Source organism: Hibiscus syriacus, unplaced genomic scaffold, assembly GCF_006381635.1.
Source record: "Hibiscus syriacus cultivar Baekdansim isolate YM2019G1 unplaced genomic scaffold, ASM638163v2 tig00013738_pilon, whole genome shotgun sequence".
NCBI lineage: Eukaryota > Viridiplantae > Streptophyta > Magnoliopsida > Malvales > Malvaceae > Hibiscus > Hibiscus syriacus.
Window position 1 is genome coordinate 845,751 of NW_024062308.1, and position 17,049 is coordinate 862,799.

General features: G+C 33.2%; 1 protein-coding gene across 1 annotated transcript; it reads left to right on the plus strand.

The window, feature by feature from the left end:
- The first annotated feature begins 823 nt into the window (after positions 1 to 823).
- On the plus strand, positions 824 to 1,327 carry LOC120206375 (60S ribosomal protein L27-3-like). The gene has a single exon (XM_039206045.1). The coding sequence runs from the start codon at positions 863 to 865 to the stop codon at positions 1,325 to 1,327; it is 465 nt and encodes a 154-aa protein (XP_039061976.1). The 5' UTR covers positions 824 to 862.
- Positions 1,328 to 17,049: the final 15,722 nt, after the last annotated feature.

Below are 17,049 nucleotides of genomic sequence, written 5' to 3' on the forward strand. Positions count from 1 at the left end.
AGAAGGATATCGTACCCAATGGATTGACTTAGTGTCACAACAAACACTATCAAGTCTCAAATCAAATAGAACCAGACAAAAACTTGTTGTCTTTTTCATCTTTGCCCTATTCTTGTTAACACAAAAATGTGCAAAGAGGGGCAGTTGTAGACACCCGTTTTTATCCGGGTTTTTAAAAATATTATTTTTTTATTTTATTATTATTATTATTATTTTGTAGGCCCTGTGTTCAAACCCCCACCATTCTACTAAACCCCTAAAAATTCAGCTAGTGCAACAACACTCAACCGAAGGTGGACCACGCTGGAACGTGGGAGCCCCATATCTATCACAAGTGGTGGTGGGCCAAAGAACTCTCCTTATCTCTCTCTCCCATTCCCTTATCTCACTTATAAATCCTTCTCAAAGACCACACGGGGGGAAGCATAAACGTAAAAGCAAAGGCTCAAATGGCACTCGAGGCTCCAAGTATGAATCTTTTCCCTCAGTTCATCCCCAAGGGAGATTTTACTCGTGTTCCTTTGGTTGATACAATGCAATAAGCTGTTGTTTATCAAACCCTTTACAAAACTTCAAACAATCAAGCCGGCAGTAACCAGTATAACGATTGTATCCGAGAATCCAAGATCTGCACAAAGGAAAAACACGAAATGGGGGGAGAATAAAAAGTTCGATCTAAATGGCAGTTTTTTTAGGCTTGCTGGGCGTAACCGACTCATTACCAATGCTCGTAGTGCAGCTTAGGGCATAGCCACGACCGCAACCTGTGGCTTCTAGGGCTGCTGTTATGAAGATTTAAATCATATCCTGCTATTAGTGCAACCATCAAAGAAAAGCGGAGAGTGAGCAGCAGCAAGCATCGATGGTGAAGTTCCTGAAGCCAAACAAGGCGGTGGTCGTCCTGCAGGGCCGCTATGCCGGTCGCAAGACGGTGATCGTCAAGTCCTTCGATGAGGGAACCCGCGATCGCCCTTACGATCATTGTTTGGTTGCAGGGATTCAGAAATACCCAAGAAAGGTTATCCGCAAGGATTCATCCAAAAAGACAGCCAAGAAATCTTGCGTGAAGTGCTTCGTCAAGCTCGTCAATTACCAGGACGTGATGCCCACGCATTACACCCTGGATGTGGACCTCAAGGATGTGGTCTCCGTCGACTCCCTCCAGAGTAACGAAAAGAAAGTCTCCGCCTGCAAGGCTGCCATGGCAAAGCTTGAGGAAAGGTTCGAGACTGGCAAAAACAGATGGTTTTTCACAAAGTTAAGGTTTTGGGATTTGAGGTTTATGTTATTTCTGATCGCTGTTTTTGAGTTTTATTTAGTGTTTTGAGCATTTGTTTTATCACCAGGTATTGTTGGTTTTGAGCACTGTTTTATGATCATTCTGAGCATCGTTTTTATGATAAAAGTCTGTGCAAATATTGGGGTTAAAACCCCTTTAAATATATTATAAATGGGACCCATAAGCTAAATTGGCATGTTTTCCCTTTTGTTTTCCCATTAAATATTGTGTTTTCCCTTTAAATATGTTTGTGTAAATCGACATGTTTGGGATTTTCTAAGGGTTAATCCATGCTTAGTCATGCCATCTTTCAACATCATTCATTTTGGTCCTTTTTATTTATTTATTAATTATTTTATTTTATTATTTTTTACTAACTTTTATTTATCTTTTTTATCTATTTTATTTTATTATTATTATTATTAATATTTTTTTTCTTTTTTTTCCTCTTTTTCATATTTATTTATTTATTTATTTTAATTTAACAATATTTTTGACTTTAGGGATATTTTTCAACTAATCAAAGGTAAGTAGTTTGAATCGAACGTTTTTTAAATTTTAATTTTAATTTTAAATTTTTGCAATTAAGACAACCGACAAATTAATTGGTATCGAAAGGGCGGTTTAAGGGTTCTAATCCTTCCTTGATCGTAACCGACTCCCGAACCAGACACATTTATGGTAAAACACAGATCAGGTAAGATGGTGTCCGACTCACCTAAATATTTTTTTAAAATGGTATGTGGCGACTCTAATCCAATTCATTTAATCCAAGTCAAAGCCCAATTTCGATGCCCAATCGAAAGACGACCGCGACAATTACATTATAAAATAAAAGTACGTCTTGACTTTATTTAAATACCTTTTTTATTTTTATTCAATAAGTTATGAAGATAATAGAAATATAGCGAGAGATTTTGTAATAATTATATATATTATATTAATTATTTAAATAAAATTAAATAAAAAACGGTTTTAAATTCGATTCGATCTTAACACTCTTATTGGTAACGTTAAAAACCACTCGTAACATCATTTCTACGTAGGAAGCATTGAATAATTACGCAATTATTATACATGGATGAGTGAGGGAGTTTTATCTGAAGAAAGAAGCCAGCCAGGTTCTTGCTTTTATCACCTTTTTTTTAGGTTTAAGCAAGTGGTGTTACTGACAAGTAAAGGAACGTGTATCGGCTTACAAGTCAACGCCCGATCTGCTTTTGTTTATCTTCATTTTATTGTTATTATTATTATTATCTTAATAAGAGTAAATTACACAAATCATCATCGCTACTTTAGCTAGTCTCTTTATTATTGAAAGGTATAAAATGATCATTCGATTATAGGACGTTATTTTATTTAATATCTTAACTGTTGAAAGTTATAAAATAATCTCTCAATTATAGGACGCTACTTTATTGAGTCTCCTAATTATTAAAAGTTACAAAATGACCATCTAATTGTTCATATGTTCCAAATTCATCCTTTTTCGTTAAAAAAATGTATATTCATTTGAGCTGGACATTAACATGCTGACTAAGATATGATAAAATCATATATTTAATGATGTCTATTGACACAGTCGTTGGCTCATTACCTTTAAGCACAAACTCAACGACATAATACAAATAGAGATTCAATCCATAAAATACAACTTAAACAATTATGTAATTATATTTTACTATATCCTAGTAAGCAGGTTAATATCCAACTGTCGACATGCATTTTCGTCCGACTTTATATTTATATGTTAATTCATGTAAAATGTATATGTATATAATATATACATACATATATATTATATCAATATATATTATGTCATATTCATTGGCTATTTTATTTTTCAGGTCCAATATTACAAATGTGTTTAAACTCCAAGGCCCAGTACACGTAAACCCAGCTGCCCAACAACAGTGGATCTAAGCAGCCCCAATAGGTGATCCGGACCCGCGAACCAAACCATACTCGAATGGGTCAAGGACCCGAATCGGCCCCAAGTCAAACCCAAGCCAGCTAGGGTTTTTCAAACCCTAGCAACTTCTCGCATGCGCCGCATCTTGAAGAACCCGCGCTCCTCACGTAACCGGCCGAACACGCCCAACGTTCAACCACCCGTTCCGAGTTCTCCGGCGCCGTGAACGCATAAGACACAAGAGCACCAAATAATTCAATGTATTTTAGTCCCAACAGGATATTGAAAATCAGACTAAAAATAGCAAATATAGGGCTATAAATACATGTACTACTTACATTAGAATAGACACAATATTACTACGAGTACCCACTAGCAAAAATACGAGAGAAACAACATCGAAGATCAACGTTTTGTAAACCTTTTCAAAGCAAAATAAAGGGTAAAAAATTCGTACCTTTCTCGTTTTATCTCGCATGTGTATTTCCTTCGTCGTTTTGGTTCAAATAAAACCCAAAAGAAAGGTTTTTCGGCGATGAAATAGAGGGAGAGACTGAGACCTTCGATCTCAGATCTACTCTCCCCCGATGCATTTTTTGAAAAACTGAGTTTGATATTTGAGTCATGGGCTATAAGGATCTTTCGAAAAATGAAAAAAAATTAACTTTCGCTGCCGTTGACCGGCGGCCGAATTCTGGAAATCTGGCAGTGTTCTTCACGGCTCAAGAAAACTTGAGAGAAAATGAGAGAGATGGGGGGCTCATTTGTGAATTGAAAAGAAATGAGATTTAAAAAAATGTTGGCTTAAATACATGGCCCATGGACCCTGTGTGACCCGCGCGTCAACCTGACCCGGACACTAGGGTCTACGTGTTTTTAAACATAAATAGGGAAATCCCCAATTTGGTCCCTCTGAGTTTTCTATACATTTATCTTGACCCAAAAATCGATTTTTAAACCCGATTTCTTATTAATCTAGTCCTCAATTTCACTTTTATTTTAATTTAGTCCTTTATTATATTATATTTTCATTTTTTATCCCTATTAAATATTATTTTCCCTTTTCTCTAACATTTTAATTATATATATGTCCATTTTTTCCTTATTTATTTTTATTTAGGTACTATATTTGATTATTACATATATATTTATTTGTTTTCGTTGTTATTGTCTTTTATTGTTTGTTTATTATTATTTTCAATTATTTATTTATTTATTTATCTTTTTTTCTTTCCTTAACATTTTTTTACGCATGTTCATTTTGTTTACTTACTCACTTATTTTTCTTTTTTTCTTTTATTTTGGTTATTATTATTATTTATTTTTATCTTGCATTATATAATATATATATATATATATATATATATATGTTATTTTTATCTTCTTTATTTTATATATTTATTTATTTTCTCTTTTATTTTTAATTTTTAATTTTCTTTATTTTACTTTATTTATCTTATTTACTTTTTTGCTTTATTTTTATTTTTATCTTCTTTATTTTATTTTCTTTATTTTATTCATTTTCACTTTTTTAACGTCCTTATTTTTTATGGGTATTTTAATTAATCAGAGGTAAGTTTTGGATCATTATTTTACCCTTTAATTTAAACTTTCAACTTTCTTAATTAAAGACAACTGGAAATTACATGGTACCGAAAGGGCAGTTCAAGGATGCTAACCCTTCCTTGACTGTAACCGACTCCTGAATCCGATACATATTTGGCAAGACGCAGACCAGGTAAGAAATAAGGTATCCGATCAACCCATTTGCTTTAAAATAAATGATCGGTGGCGATAATATTTCGTTTAATCCAAGTCGAAGTCCAATTCCGGGCCTACCCAAAAGACGGCTCCGACAGCTTGGCAACTCTGCTACAGATAGATAAGTGAGTCAGGCTAAGGTAATTTCCAGTTGTCTTTTTAATGAAAAGGGTAAGTTTAAATTTTAAGGCAATCTTTCGATCCTTATTATTTACTTTTGATTAAGTTGTTTCAAATAAATAGTTGTACTAACGATCTTCATTCAATGATGTCAGCCTTTTAAGTTTTTCCGTCTAAAGCTCTATACCTGAGCTCTGAACCCTATTTAAGTTAGGGTGAAAGCGATACCTTCGTGTGAATTTATTCACCGTGCGGGCCTAGCAAGTAGCCTTTGGGATTCATATACCTTATGTCTTCGTGTGAATATATTCACCGTGCAGGCATAATGGAATATATCATCTCGTGTTTAACTTAGTCCACATGAGCTTGTAATGGGTTTAGGACTAAGGGTCTGGCAAGCCTAAAGGTATACCAGTAAGGAGAACTCGGGTATCATTTTTTAGAACTTAAATCGGGAGACTATAGAGAATTAAAGCCTACCTCGAAACCTCATTTCAAACTCTATGTTGCTTTGATATTATTCCCTGCTCTATTTCATGTTCAAAGATTTGAACTAGAAATATATACGGTTAAGACTTGTTCAAAATCAACTTACGGGATAGAGATCATGTCTAGGTAGGAATACTAAGCATGTGGGATAGATATCATGTGGGGTAGGACTTTTATTTTCATGATTGTTTTGATTATTTTTACCTCACTAACTCTTTTCATTGTTTTTCCTTTTATTTTAATCATTTGCATCATTCGAAAGAGGTATTGATCCACCACAAACGTTTTTGTTAAACATAAATAATCTGCATTAATGGATAAATGAGTTATAATACAAGAGATGAAAAACTCAAAAGTCCGAATATGGTCAGAGAATACTCAGATTAGACCGGGATTTACGCCGAGCACACCAAATGTTAACTTTTTGAGCTGACAAAGGTTGCAGGTGTAACATCTGCAATACCGGGTTAATGACTAAATTGAAAAGTTTCAAAATTTGGTGACTAAAGTAGAAAAATGAAATAATTCAATGATTATTGGAAATATATGATTAAGGTTATTTAGTAATTATTAAAGGAAATAAAGGGTAAAATGGTCATTTGACCAAAAAGATTTTTATCTTTCTTTTAAGGTTATAAAAACGTGGAAGGGTGAGAAGAAAAGAAAGATCTGGAGCTTGGGTTATCTCCTTCCTCCTCTCTTCCCGTAAGCTCCATGGCAAAGGTAAGTTTAATTTCAGTTGGTTAATTCTTGAGTTTTAAGCTTAGTTTTGATTCTTGGGGTGCTAAGAAAGATTATTTAGAGATTAAAGTAGGTTGAAACTTTAAAATGGATGAGTTATGAAGGATTAAATATGAAGAGTTTTTAAGTGAATTAGTGAAATAGAAGGAGTTAATAGATTTTGAAGTTGAATTTGACTTGTCATATGGAAGAGTAAGAAGTTATAAGTGTTAGAATTAATTTTGGATAACATGGAAAAATTAGTATGATTCTTGAATGCTATGTGGAAGAGTGAATTTTTAAGTTGAAGAGATATTGAATGAAAATTTATTGGTTTAAGTATGTGTATGAAAGTTAGGAATATTAAAGAGAGTGAAGTATGAAGTGTTGAGCTGAAAATGAAGTGATATTCGAGCTCAAAATGTGATTTCTGGGCAAGGGGAATCGATACCCATTCAAGGGGAACCGATACCCCCTCAAACGAACCAAAATTTACAGAATGTCAAGGGGGAACCGATACCCCCACAGGAGGGAACCGATTCCCCCGAAAGGAAAATTGTAAATATTGGTTTAATAAGTTCGTTAAGTTGCTAGTATCAAATTACAAGGTGTAGGTATCTAATAATTGTCTTAAAATGTATAATTTTGTAGATTCAGAGCCTAAACGAGTTCCGGAATCATTGACAAGTAAGATCGATAAAAAGGGAAGATAAGAGATTTAAATGGACTAGTGAGGCCAGGTGAGTGCATATTAGTATTATATGATGTTAAATGGAAATAAGACTTGCGACAAGTCTATATTCCATAGAAAAATGCATGAATTCATAAATAGAAGTATATATGTGTATGATTTATATGTGTTGACATGTTATTGTATATATGTATTATATGGTTGATGTGAATATGTGATATGTTATGATGATATAAACCATATGATATGATAATAAATTATATGAATATAAAAGATAAGTTATGTGATAAGATCTTTGATATATACATATATATAAATGAAATATTACTACGTGAATACATGTTATGAGATAATTTAAGTAATAATATGAGAATATGGTAAAAGTGAGTTTATGAGAAAGGATATGAACTAAGTAAGCAAAGGTTACATAAATAATATATTAACTAGGAGACTTGAACTTCAGTGATACTATAAGCATATAAGATAAGATAGAGGAGAAAGATTCATATGCTTAAATAAAATTATGATACATTAGTTGTATAATAGAAGCTATGGAGTGATATGAAATGATTATAGGAGTTGTACGGAATTGAATTAAGTAAATAGATTAAATTGTATATAAAAGAAATAATAGAAGTAATATATTCATGTTTATAAGTATAATGTAGGTTAGGTAATGTAAGTGCATACTAAGAAAATATATAATAAGGTAGATGATATGATGTAAATTATATTATGAATTAGTGATGTAGGAATGAGATATAAATATGCAATAAAACTTATGTGTTATATGATAAATATGAACATATGAGAATAAGAGATTAGATAAGTGACTTGGTGATAGAAGCTATATGACCATGAATTAGGTAAATATGAATAATTTAAGTGATATGTAACTATGAGTATTTGAGTATGTATCCATGTGAGTTGATTCATGAGGTTATATGAAATATTATACTATATGACTATGTGAGTATATGAAAAAGAATATAGGTACATGCAAGTTATATCGAAAGGAGTTGTGTAACCATGCCTGATATGTATTACATGTATGAGAATATAAGAGAATAAAACATAAACTATATGAAAAGATATGATTCATGTGATGTGAACCATGTGAACATATGAGAAAGTGTAAAAGTTATATGTTTTACATGATATATGTGTTTTTACAAGAAATGACATGAGCTATGTGATTACATGATTATAAGAGATCAGACATGTGATAAAAGATAATTAATATGCATGTGTGAATATGAAATGATATAAATGACAATGCCCATGTTGTGTGTCATGAGAGCTAGGGGTATAGTTGGCATGCCAAGAGTCGAGGGTCTACGCAGTCCTTCGGGATATATATATATTCTTTGGAACATGTGTGAAGTCTTGTGAGACACATACTTGATCCCTAGTATATGTATATGATTCTTAAGGAATGATATGTGGTTCTTATGGATATTATTATATGGCACTACAGTGCAATTCTACTTGGCACTTCAGTGCATTTATATGAGCTGTGGTGACAGCATTAGTGTACAACCTCCATAGACTCACATATCTATAGTTCTCACTTATGTACATGGGCTAATCAAGAGATATAAACAAATATATGTTAGTGATATGATAAATGTTATAGAAATGATATGATGTTGTGTGTGTATAGTGTTTGATTGAAAAGGTTAAGCATAAAAGTATGTGATTACATGATAAACTGTTAATGATGAGTTATGTGTATATATGTATTTACTGTAATTAATCTGATATGATTTTACATGATATGAGGAAATCATGTAATTTGGTATAGCATGATAGAACAGAACATGCATGTATTGATATATATTATAAAGTGCATTATAAGTTTTTTATGTCTCACTAAGTCATAGACTTAGCGTGTGATTGTTTCACACGTAGGTTACAGAAGCTAGAAGAGAAACGAAGAAGAGTAAGGCAGGTAAGCACCTCCCTTACAAAATTTCAGATCAGAAAATAGAGAATTTAAATGTTTTTGGTTATTTTGAGTATAGTTGGCATGTACTAATTGGTTGAATTAGTTATGCTCTGATTGATTTTGGGTATTGTGGTCAATTTATGTAACTAAACCGCTTTTACTTTAATGAAAGATTTAAATTTTCTTTGAATTTTATCAAGAGTCAAAGTTTGAAAAGTCAATGTGACACCTCAGACTCGTATCCGGGTCGGGTACGGGTTGGGGTGTTACATTTAATGGTATCAGAGCTATGGTTTAGTTGATTCTCTGTATAAACCGGAGTCTAGAGTGTCGTATAATATATACATGCCAACAAAATAGAAAAAAAATTTTGATATGAAATTGTAAGGAATATGATGTCTTGCTGATAGAATAAGTTTAATAGAATACAATAGAAATGTGATTATAAGAAATGACAAAGTGAATCGATAGCTGACAAATCTGATGGTGATAGCAATTCACCTGCCCTGGCCAGGCAGGATGAAGAGTAGAAACCTCAGAAAGTGTCTTATAAGATTAAAGGTTTCTTTCAGAAATTGAAATCATATTCGAATAGTTATAAAAGGTTCTCACTGTTTCGAATCGAAAAAGTGACACGGAGAAGTTTTGTTATAAAGTGAATAAGATAGAATATGGTGAGCAAGTGTTACCATAAGGACGTTAAAAGATCTAAGGATGTGGTCAGAATTTGTGGAGAGTTTGAGAATAAGTGCATCAGTGACAAGCGTATAAGATATATACAGTCAGAGTTGATGAGTTTGAAATAAAGGAATAATACTGTGTATTAACAAGAATGTGGATAGAATAAGGGTTTGTATTTTGGATGGAAAGAGTTAGCGTTGGCTAACCATATTATGTGATGGAAAAGGTATAGAATTTAATATTTTGAGATGTTGTCATGATAAGACAACCAAATATGAAATGGATCTGGATACAATTGTATATTTGGATCATAGTACTGTGGTATAGTAAAGGGAATAAGGATTTGTATATTTGAGTAAAGCTGAGGATTGATAAGAAGAGTTTAGGAATGGGTATATCGATGATCAATTTATAAGATAAAGTAAGTCAGAATGTTTAGTTGAACAACGGAAATTATATGATGTATGAGAATAGAGGTGAAATTGACAAGTTAAGTAAACGAATTTTGAGATAATTTCGATTGGAAAGGATGCATGTGATTGGTTTATTAGGGTTTGTGTTCTAGAATGGACAGATGTTATTGATTAACTGTCAGAGTAAAAGTGATAGAGTTATAAGATTGGAAGAAAAGGAAAAGTTGAGTTAATCAATTATGATGTGAATCTGAATATAGTTGGGTATTCTGATCATATAGCTATGATGTAGAAAAGGAGATAAGTATTTGCATGGAATTTTAAGAAATGAAAATACAAGTATAAGAAATGATAAAGAACAAAGTTCTGTATAAGAAATAGGTTATCAAAGTTATGAGGATGCAATGAAGATTGGTATATAGCGATGAATATAGGTGATAAGACAAGAGTATGTGAACATGAAAGGAAATATATGATTTGTGTATAAGGAATAAATAAAGGAATAATGGAATAAAGAAATGAAATGGGATTGTGATAGAGAAGCGGTGGCGGATTGATGAACGTTGCTCTTGTTGAAGAATCAAACCTAGAAAAGATCTAGACTCGATGAAGAACAATAAGGGATGAATGGGGAAGGTGGCGGTAATAGATAGGGTTTTTTTAGGGTTTCTTTTTGGTGCTGGAAACAAGATAAAAAAATAAGATTAAAACAAGATAAAGAAAAGATAAAGGAATTGCAAATAAAATAAGATAACCAAGAAATCAAAAGATCTCCCTTATGAAAGTGAACGGTAAAGATGATTGATGACGTGGATGAATATGTGGAAAATCAATGGATAATGTCCTATCGAGCCCTCCTAGTCGCAATGAAAAGGCAAACACAATAATATGGCTCTAACCAACCCTCCTAGTCGCGATGAAAAGGCAAATTGGAGTGTGAAGATTAATCTCCCTCACAAGAACTTGAAAGAACTCAAGGAGAAGAAGCTTCGAAGGCACAAGGCAATCAACACTTGCAAAAACAAACTCTCGTTGTATTATTAATCAAAGAAATCTTGAATTACAAAGTTTAATGAAGCCTCCTTTATATAGGGGCTGAGTTCTAAAGGTCTAAAATAACTAATGAATAAAATAATAATAAACTAAACATATCTTAACTCTAATTCCTAATAAAATAATAATAACTAAAGATAATATTTTTAACCCAACCTTAATTCCTAATAAAATAATAAATCTTTTCCTAAAAGATAATGTATCATCCTATATTAAGTTATATTACAAATAATCAATAAAAATATTGAAAATTCGTAATATTTACAAAATCCCGTATTAATCCCGTATAGGATTTTCTGCATGCACCATCTTCAGTAAAATAGCCATATCTTGAGTTCCCGATATCGGATTGATGCGATTAAAGAACCGTTGGAAATATACAAGACAGATGGTTGTATCTCAAGAAGACATCTTGACTAAATAAGATCAGGATCCCATTCAAAAAGTCGTCGTAAGTCTGCTTCTGTTCTGATCTTCTTTTCCAATGCTTGGACGAGTGGATCATTTGGAAGAGTTATTACTTCTTCCTTTGATGTGAGCCTTGTGATTCATGTATCATCCTCCCTTTCTTAAAAAATATTCGACCTTGAATCTGAAACATTAAAGGGAGCAACATTAGAATCGTTTAATGATTCATTCACAATATACTTACCGAATAGATATGCTTTGAATCTTCGAGACTTTGTTCTTCTAATAGGTTCGAGTAGAAACATTAGTCCAAAGAAGCATGTATTATGGAATATGGTGCATGTATCATTCCCCCACTCCTCAAAAGTATTCGTCCTCGAATCTGAAAATCCAAGAGAAAGAGACTTAGATGTGTTGAAAGGAAAACTTGTGAAACATTTACCAGGATCAATGTGATGTGTCTTTATGCGTTTCAGTCGAGGTTTATTCTTTGTAGGAACTGATTTCTTGTAGTCTTGAAATCCTCTTTTGTATACAAGTCTTGTAATCTGATGTTTAGGTTGAAATTCAACATGGTGTCGACCACTGTTTGCTTTCTGTATGATTTCTTCAGATAATTTCTCCATGGTTTTATTCGTGTGTGGTGAGAATGAGTGTTTAAAAACCATGTCAACTGGTTTGTTAAAGTAATCCCTTAAGTCTCCTAAGTGTGGTTCATGAATTAATAATTCTCGACAGGAGATTTTTGGATTGTAGAACCTGTTTAGTTTGCAAGGAAACTCATATACAAGATAAAACTCATTAAAAGTACTTTTAAAAGTATGGGTAGAAATATCAGAAATATCAGAGTTATCGTGATATACATTTTTATATGTTCAATTCTTGGAATAGTAGCATGCTTAAGAGTATACCTTCGTGGTAGTGCATCGTCTAATGTGTTTTGCTTACCTCGGTCAACTACGCACTTAAAGGATTTGTGTTTAGTATGGATGACAACTTCACGAGCCTTACCTGGTAAGAAGGAGAATAAGTATGTTACAATGTCATTAAAATGAGTAATAAAATACTTACCTTTGGACTCCCGTAAATCATGACTCTTCATTGATATGGCATAGTGATTAGGGTTTTTAGGTGGTAACCCGTCAGGAGGGTCACCTAATATTATTCGACAACTCTTGGCTATGGAAGATGGTGTGGGCCAGTCTCGTGTTTCTTTTACTATTTCATCATTTACATGGATTTCCTGTGCACGAACTATAAAGCCTGTAGAGTTGTTCAAATCATGTTTCGTCATTAAGATGGCGTCACGACTAAGGCTTTCCTGGATATAGCCTTTTTGTAACAAATCCAACTCTTTGGTTTCTTCGAGATTGTATGTTTGATGAGGTATTATGGAACCTTGAATTAGATTGGTTTGGCATTGTTTTCCTCTTTTCAGTGGTAGTTCGTTAGGTAGATCACCTAACACTTCTCGAAAATCCTGTAAAAGAGATGAAAACACACTAGGCAAATCCTTGTTAATGTTAGAAATCGAAACAATTGATTCCCTAAAGTGAACAAGATGCAAGGCTGTTTGTAAAAAAGGTTCTCTCTTAATTCTTTTATGCTCACACATAGATTTTGAGTCACTCTTTTCTTCTCACATTTAGGTTCACTCACCTCCCATGGGTCATTATTCTTTTGGCTTTTATAGCTAGTGACCTCTTTTACTTTTGCCTCTTTCTCAACTTTTTCTTTTTTTGCTTTCTGTACCTCCTCACAAATTATCATTTGATCTTTAGGGACTGGAAGTGTGTCATTCTTTGCTGGTCGTTCTTTCTCCTTGTCAGGTTTGTCATCTCTTGGCTTTTTAGTGAAGATGGAGTAGAAGATGAGGAAGGATTTGAAGGATTACCTTGGTAAGAGGATGAAGTACCTTGGTAATGTTCACTTAATCGAGATCTCCTTTGGATTTGTGCTTCAATTGTCATTACTTTCTTTAGTGCGTCTTCAAGGTTTTCGTACCCTTGTAGATCAAGAAGATCAATGATGTTTGAGTTTAAGCCGACGATGAATCTTGACACGGTAACCTCTTCTTTTTCGGTTATGTTAGCCCTATTGAGTAAGGACTGCATATCCTTATAGTACTCTTCAACTGAACTTCTACCTTGTCGAAGTCGGTCTAGTCATAGTTTAACTTCTCGTGTATAATGTGTCGGTAGGAATTGCTTTCTCATGGTTTGTTTGAGGTCAGTCCAAGAAGTGATTGTTGGAATTTGGAAGTTCTATATCTTTTTCCTTGTTTGCATCCACCAAGTTCGAGCATATCCTTCGAATTGTGTGGTGATGAGGTGAACTTGTTTAGCTTGGGGGCAGTCATGGTATACGAACATGAGATCAACTTTTCCTTCCCATTCGATGTACCTGTCTGGATCATTGTCTCCTTTGAAAGACGGGATCGTGAACTTTGGTTTTGCAAAGAGTTTGGGTGCTTGAAAACGTGGTTGTTCTCGCCCGAGCACCAAAAGTTCAATATTGTTTGGCCTTGGATTCTGGTTTGGTAGATCCAGTTGTGGTTTTTGTTGTTCTCTCACGATTTAATCAAATCTTTCAACTTGAGTCGTGAGTCGGGTAAGTGTGGCTAAGATAGCCGTAAGTGTCTTGTTGTTATTGTCGCCCATCCTGAAATCATAACACTCAAAAGAAAATTTTAAAGTAAAATAAAAATAAAAGGAAGAAAATTCAACAAAGCAAGAAACCTCACAAGTCACTCCAATAAAGTAACACAACGAGAGGCAAGTAAGCCGATCTTGTACTCTTTAAAACTCACTTTACCAAGTAGTCTTCCACAGTTCGTATCGGAGTTTGATTACTAGCAAATGAGATAAGAAAAAACTTAAAAGTTCTAAGAGGCCAAACAAGGGTTAGACTCCAAGAGAACGAGAATGCAAAGAAGGAAGAAGTATGCAAACTCTTTAGTCCTACTAACACAAGAAAGATAATGTGTTAGATAATGCACAAGAACAATAAAAAGAAAAAACAAAAGAACTTAAAGTACTAAGAGTCAAAGAAAAAAAAGAACCAACCTAGAAACCTGGAAAACGCTGGATCAACTTGAGCAACGTTTTTGAGGGGGTTACCGGTGTCCAAAATTTTTGGTCAAATTCTTGAATGTCTTTCTATGCGTCAAGAAACCACTTGTAAACTTTCAGAACCAAATACCTTCAGTAGTATCCAGTGGACTCTGTTGAACGGTGAGTCCTCAAACAATCTGTTTTTCTTGATCGCTTTGTTCGAAGGTGTTCTTGATCTCCAAATATTCTGATTTTTTTGTGTAAATGATTTTAAATATATGAAGTTTCAATCTGGAAATTTTCACCACGAAATTCATCATGTAGAATTTTCAAGAAATTCGACAAGATCCTAGACCGAATCTGCCGATGAAACTTGAAGAACGTATTTGAAGGCTCTAATGAACTCCGATTTGAGTGAATTTTGGACTAGATATATATTAGGATGAATATGATATCTGAAGAAAATCATCCCTGAATACCTTCGTTTGATTTTTTTTTGAAATTTTGGCTTTTTTGTTTGTTTTTTTTTGCCTTTTTTTTTGAAAAAAATAGCAAACTGACAAGAATGATTTGAATATAAATTAAAATTAAATAAAAAGAACCTGAAACGATGAATCTTTTCTGGACTAGCTCCGTTAGGATACCTTGACAGTTATGTGTGCAATAACAAGCAATATTGTTTGCTTCTTTCCAAGAATCGGCCCAAATCTGATACCAATTGATAGGGAAGTGGTGGCGGATTGATGAACGTTGCTCTTGTTGAAGAATCAAATCTAGAAAAGATCTAGACTCGATGAAGAACAATAAGGGATGAATGGGGAAAGTGGCGACAATAGATAGGGTTTTTTTAGGGGTTTTTTGTGTGCTGGAAACAAGATAAAAAAATAAGATTAAAACAAGATAAAGAAAAGATAAAGGAATTGCAAATAAAATAAGATAACCAAGAAATCAAAAGATCTCCCTTATGAAGGTGAACGGTAAAGATGATTGATGACGTGGATGGATATGTGGAAAATCGATGGATAATGTCCTATCGAGCCCTCCTAGTTGCAATGAAAAGGCAAACACGATAATATGACTCTAACCAACCCTCCTAGTCGCGATGAAAAGGCAAATTGGAGTGTGAAGATTAATCTCCCTCACAAGAACTTGAAAGAACTCAAGGAGAAGAAGCTTCGAAGGCACAAGGCAATCAACACTTGCAAAAACAAACTCTCGTTGTATTATTAATCAAAGAAATCTTGAATTACAAAGTTTAATGAAGCCTCCTTTATATAGGGGCTGAGTTCTAAAGGTCCTAAATAACTAATGAATAAAATAATAATAAACTAAACATATCTTAACTCTAATTCCTAATAAAATAATAATAACTAAGATAATATTTTTAACTCAACCTTAATTCCTAATAAAATAATAAATCTAATCATAAAAGATAATGTATCATCCTATATTAAGTTATATTACAAATAATCAATAAAAATATTGAAAATTCGTAATATTTACAAAATCCCGTATCGGATTTTCTGCATGCACCGTCTTCAGTAAAATAGTTATATCTTGAGTTCCCGATATCGGATTGATGCGATTCAAGAACCGTTGGAAAGATAAGAAACATACAGTTGTATCTCAAGAAGATATCTTGACTAAATAAGATCAGAATCCCATTCAAAAAGTCGTCGTAAGTATGCTTCTGTTCTGATCTTCTTTTCCAATGCTTGGACGAGTGGATCATTTGGAAGAGTTATTACTTCTTCCTTTGATGTGAGCCTTGTGATGCATGTATCAGATTGAGTTAAAGGATCAGACACAATAAAGGTTATATGGAAGTGTAGGTGATAATTTTGGATATACAAGTGAGAAAAGAGTGATTGGTGAGGTGAAAAGATTTTATAAAGTGTATGTTGAATCATATTTAAAGATGATTTAAGGTCGTTTTCTTGGTTAAATGATGATGGAAAATGAATTTGGTTATTATTATAAGGTAGTTAGAGATGGATTTATGATATTGATTGATGAAAATGGATTGAAGTTACTGGTTGTTGTTTAAGTGATAAGTGACATGATATGAATGTATAAAGGAAAAAGGTAATTGAAAAGTTAAAGGATTGAAAAGTACGCTTCCTGATGTTGACAAGAAAGAGTAAGTAAATGAAGCACATGAGAACATTAGAAGATATGTTTTATCAAAATGTTGAGTGAAAATTTGAGGGCGAATTTTCTTAAAAAGGAGGGGAGATTTGTAACATCCGCAATACCGGGTTAGTGACTAAATTAAAAAGTTTCAGAATTTGGTGACTAAAGTAGAAGAATGAAATAATTCAATGATTATTGGAAATATATGATGAAGGTTATTTAGTAATTATTAAAGGAAATAAAGGGTAAAATGGTCATTTGACTAGAAAGATTTTTATCTTTCTTTTAAGGTTATAAAAACGTGGAAAGGGTGAGAAGAAAAAAAAGATCTGGAGCTTGTGTTATCTCCTTCCTCCTCTCTTCCCGTAAGCTCCATGGCAAAGGTAAG

Excerpts from the sequence above, each read along its gene's own strand:
- LOC120206375 (XM_039206045.1), top strand. The coding sequence starts at position 863 with ATGGTGAAGTTCCTGAAGCCAAACAAGGCGGTGGTCGTCCTGCAGGGC.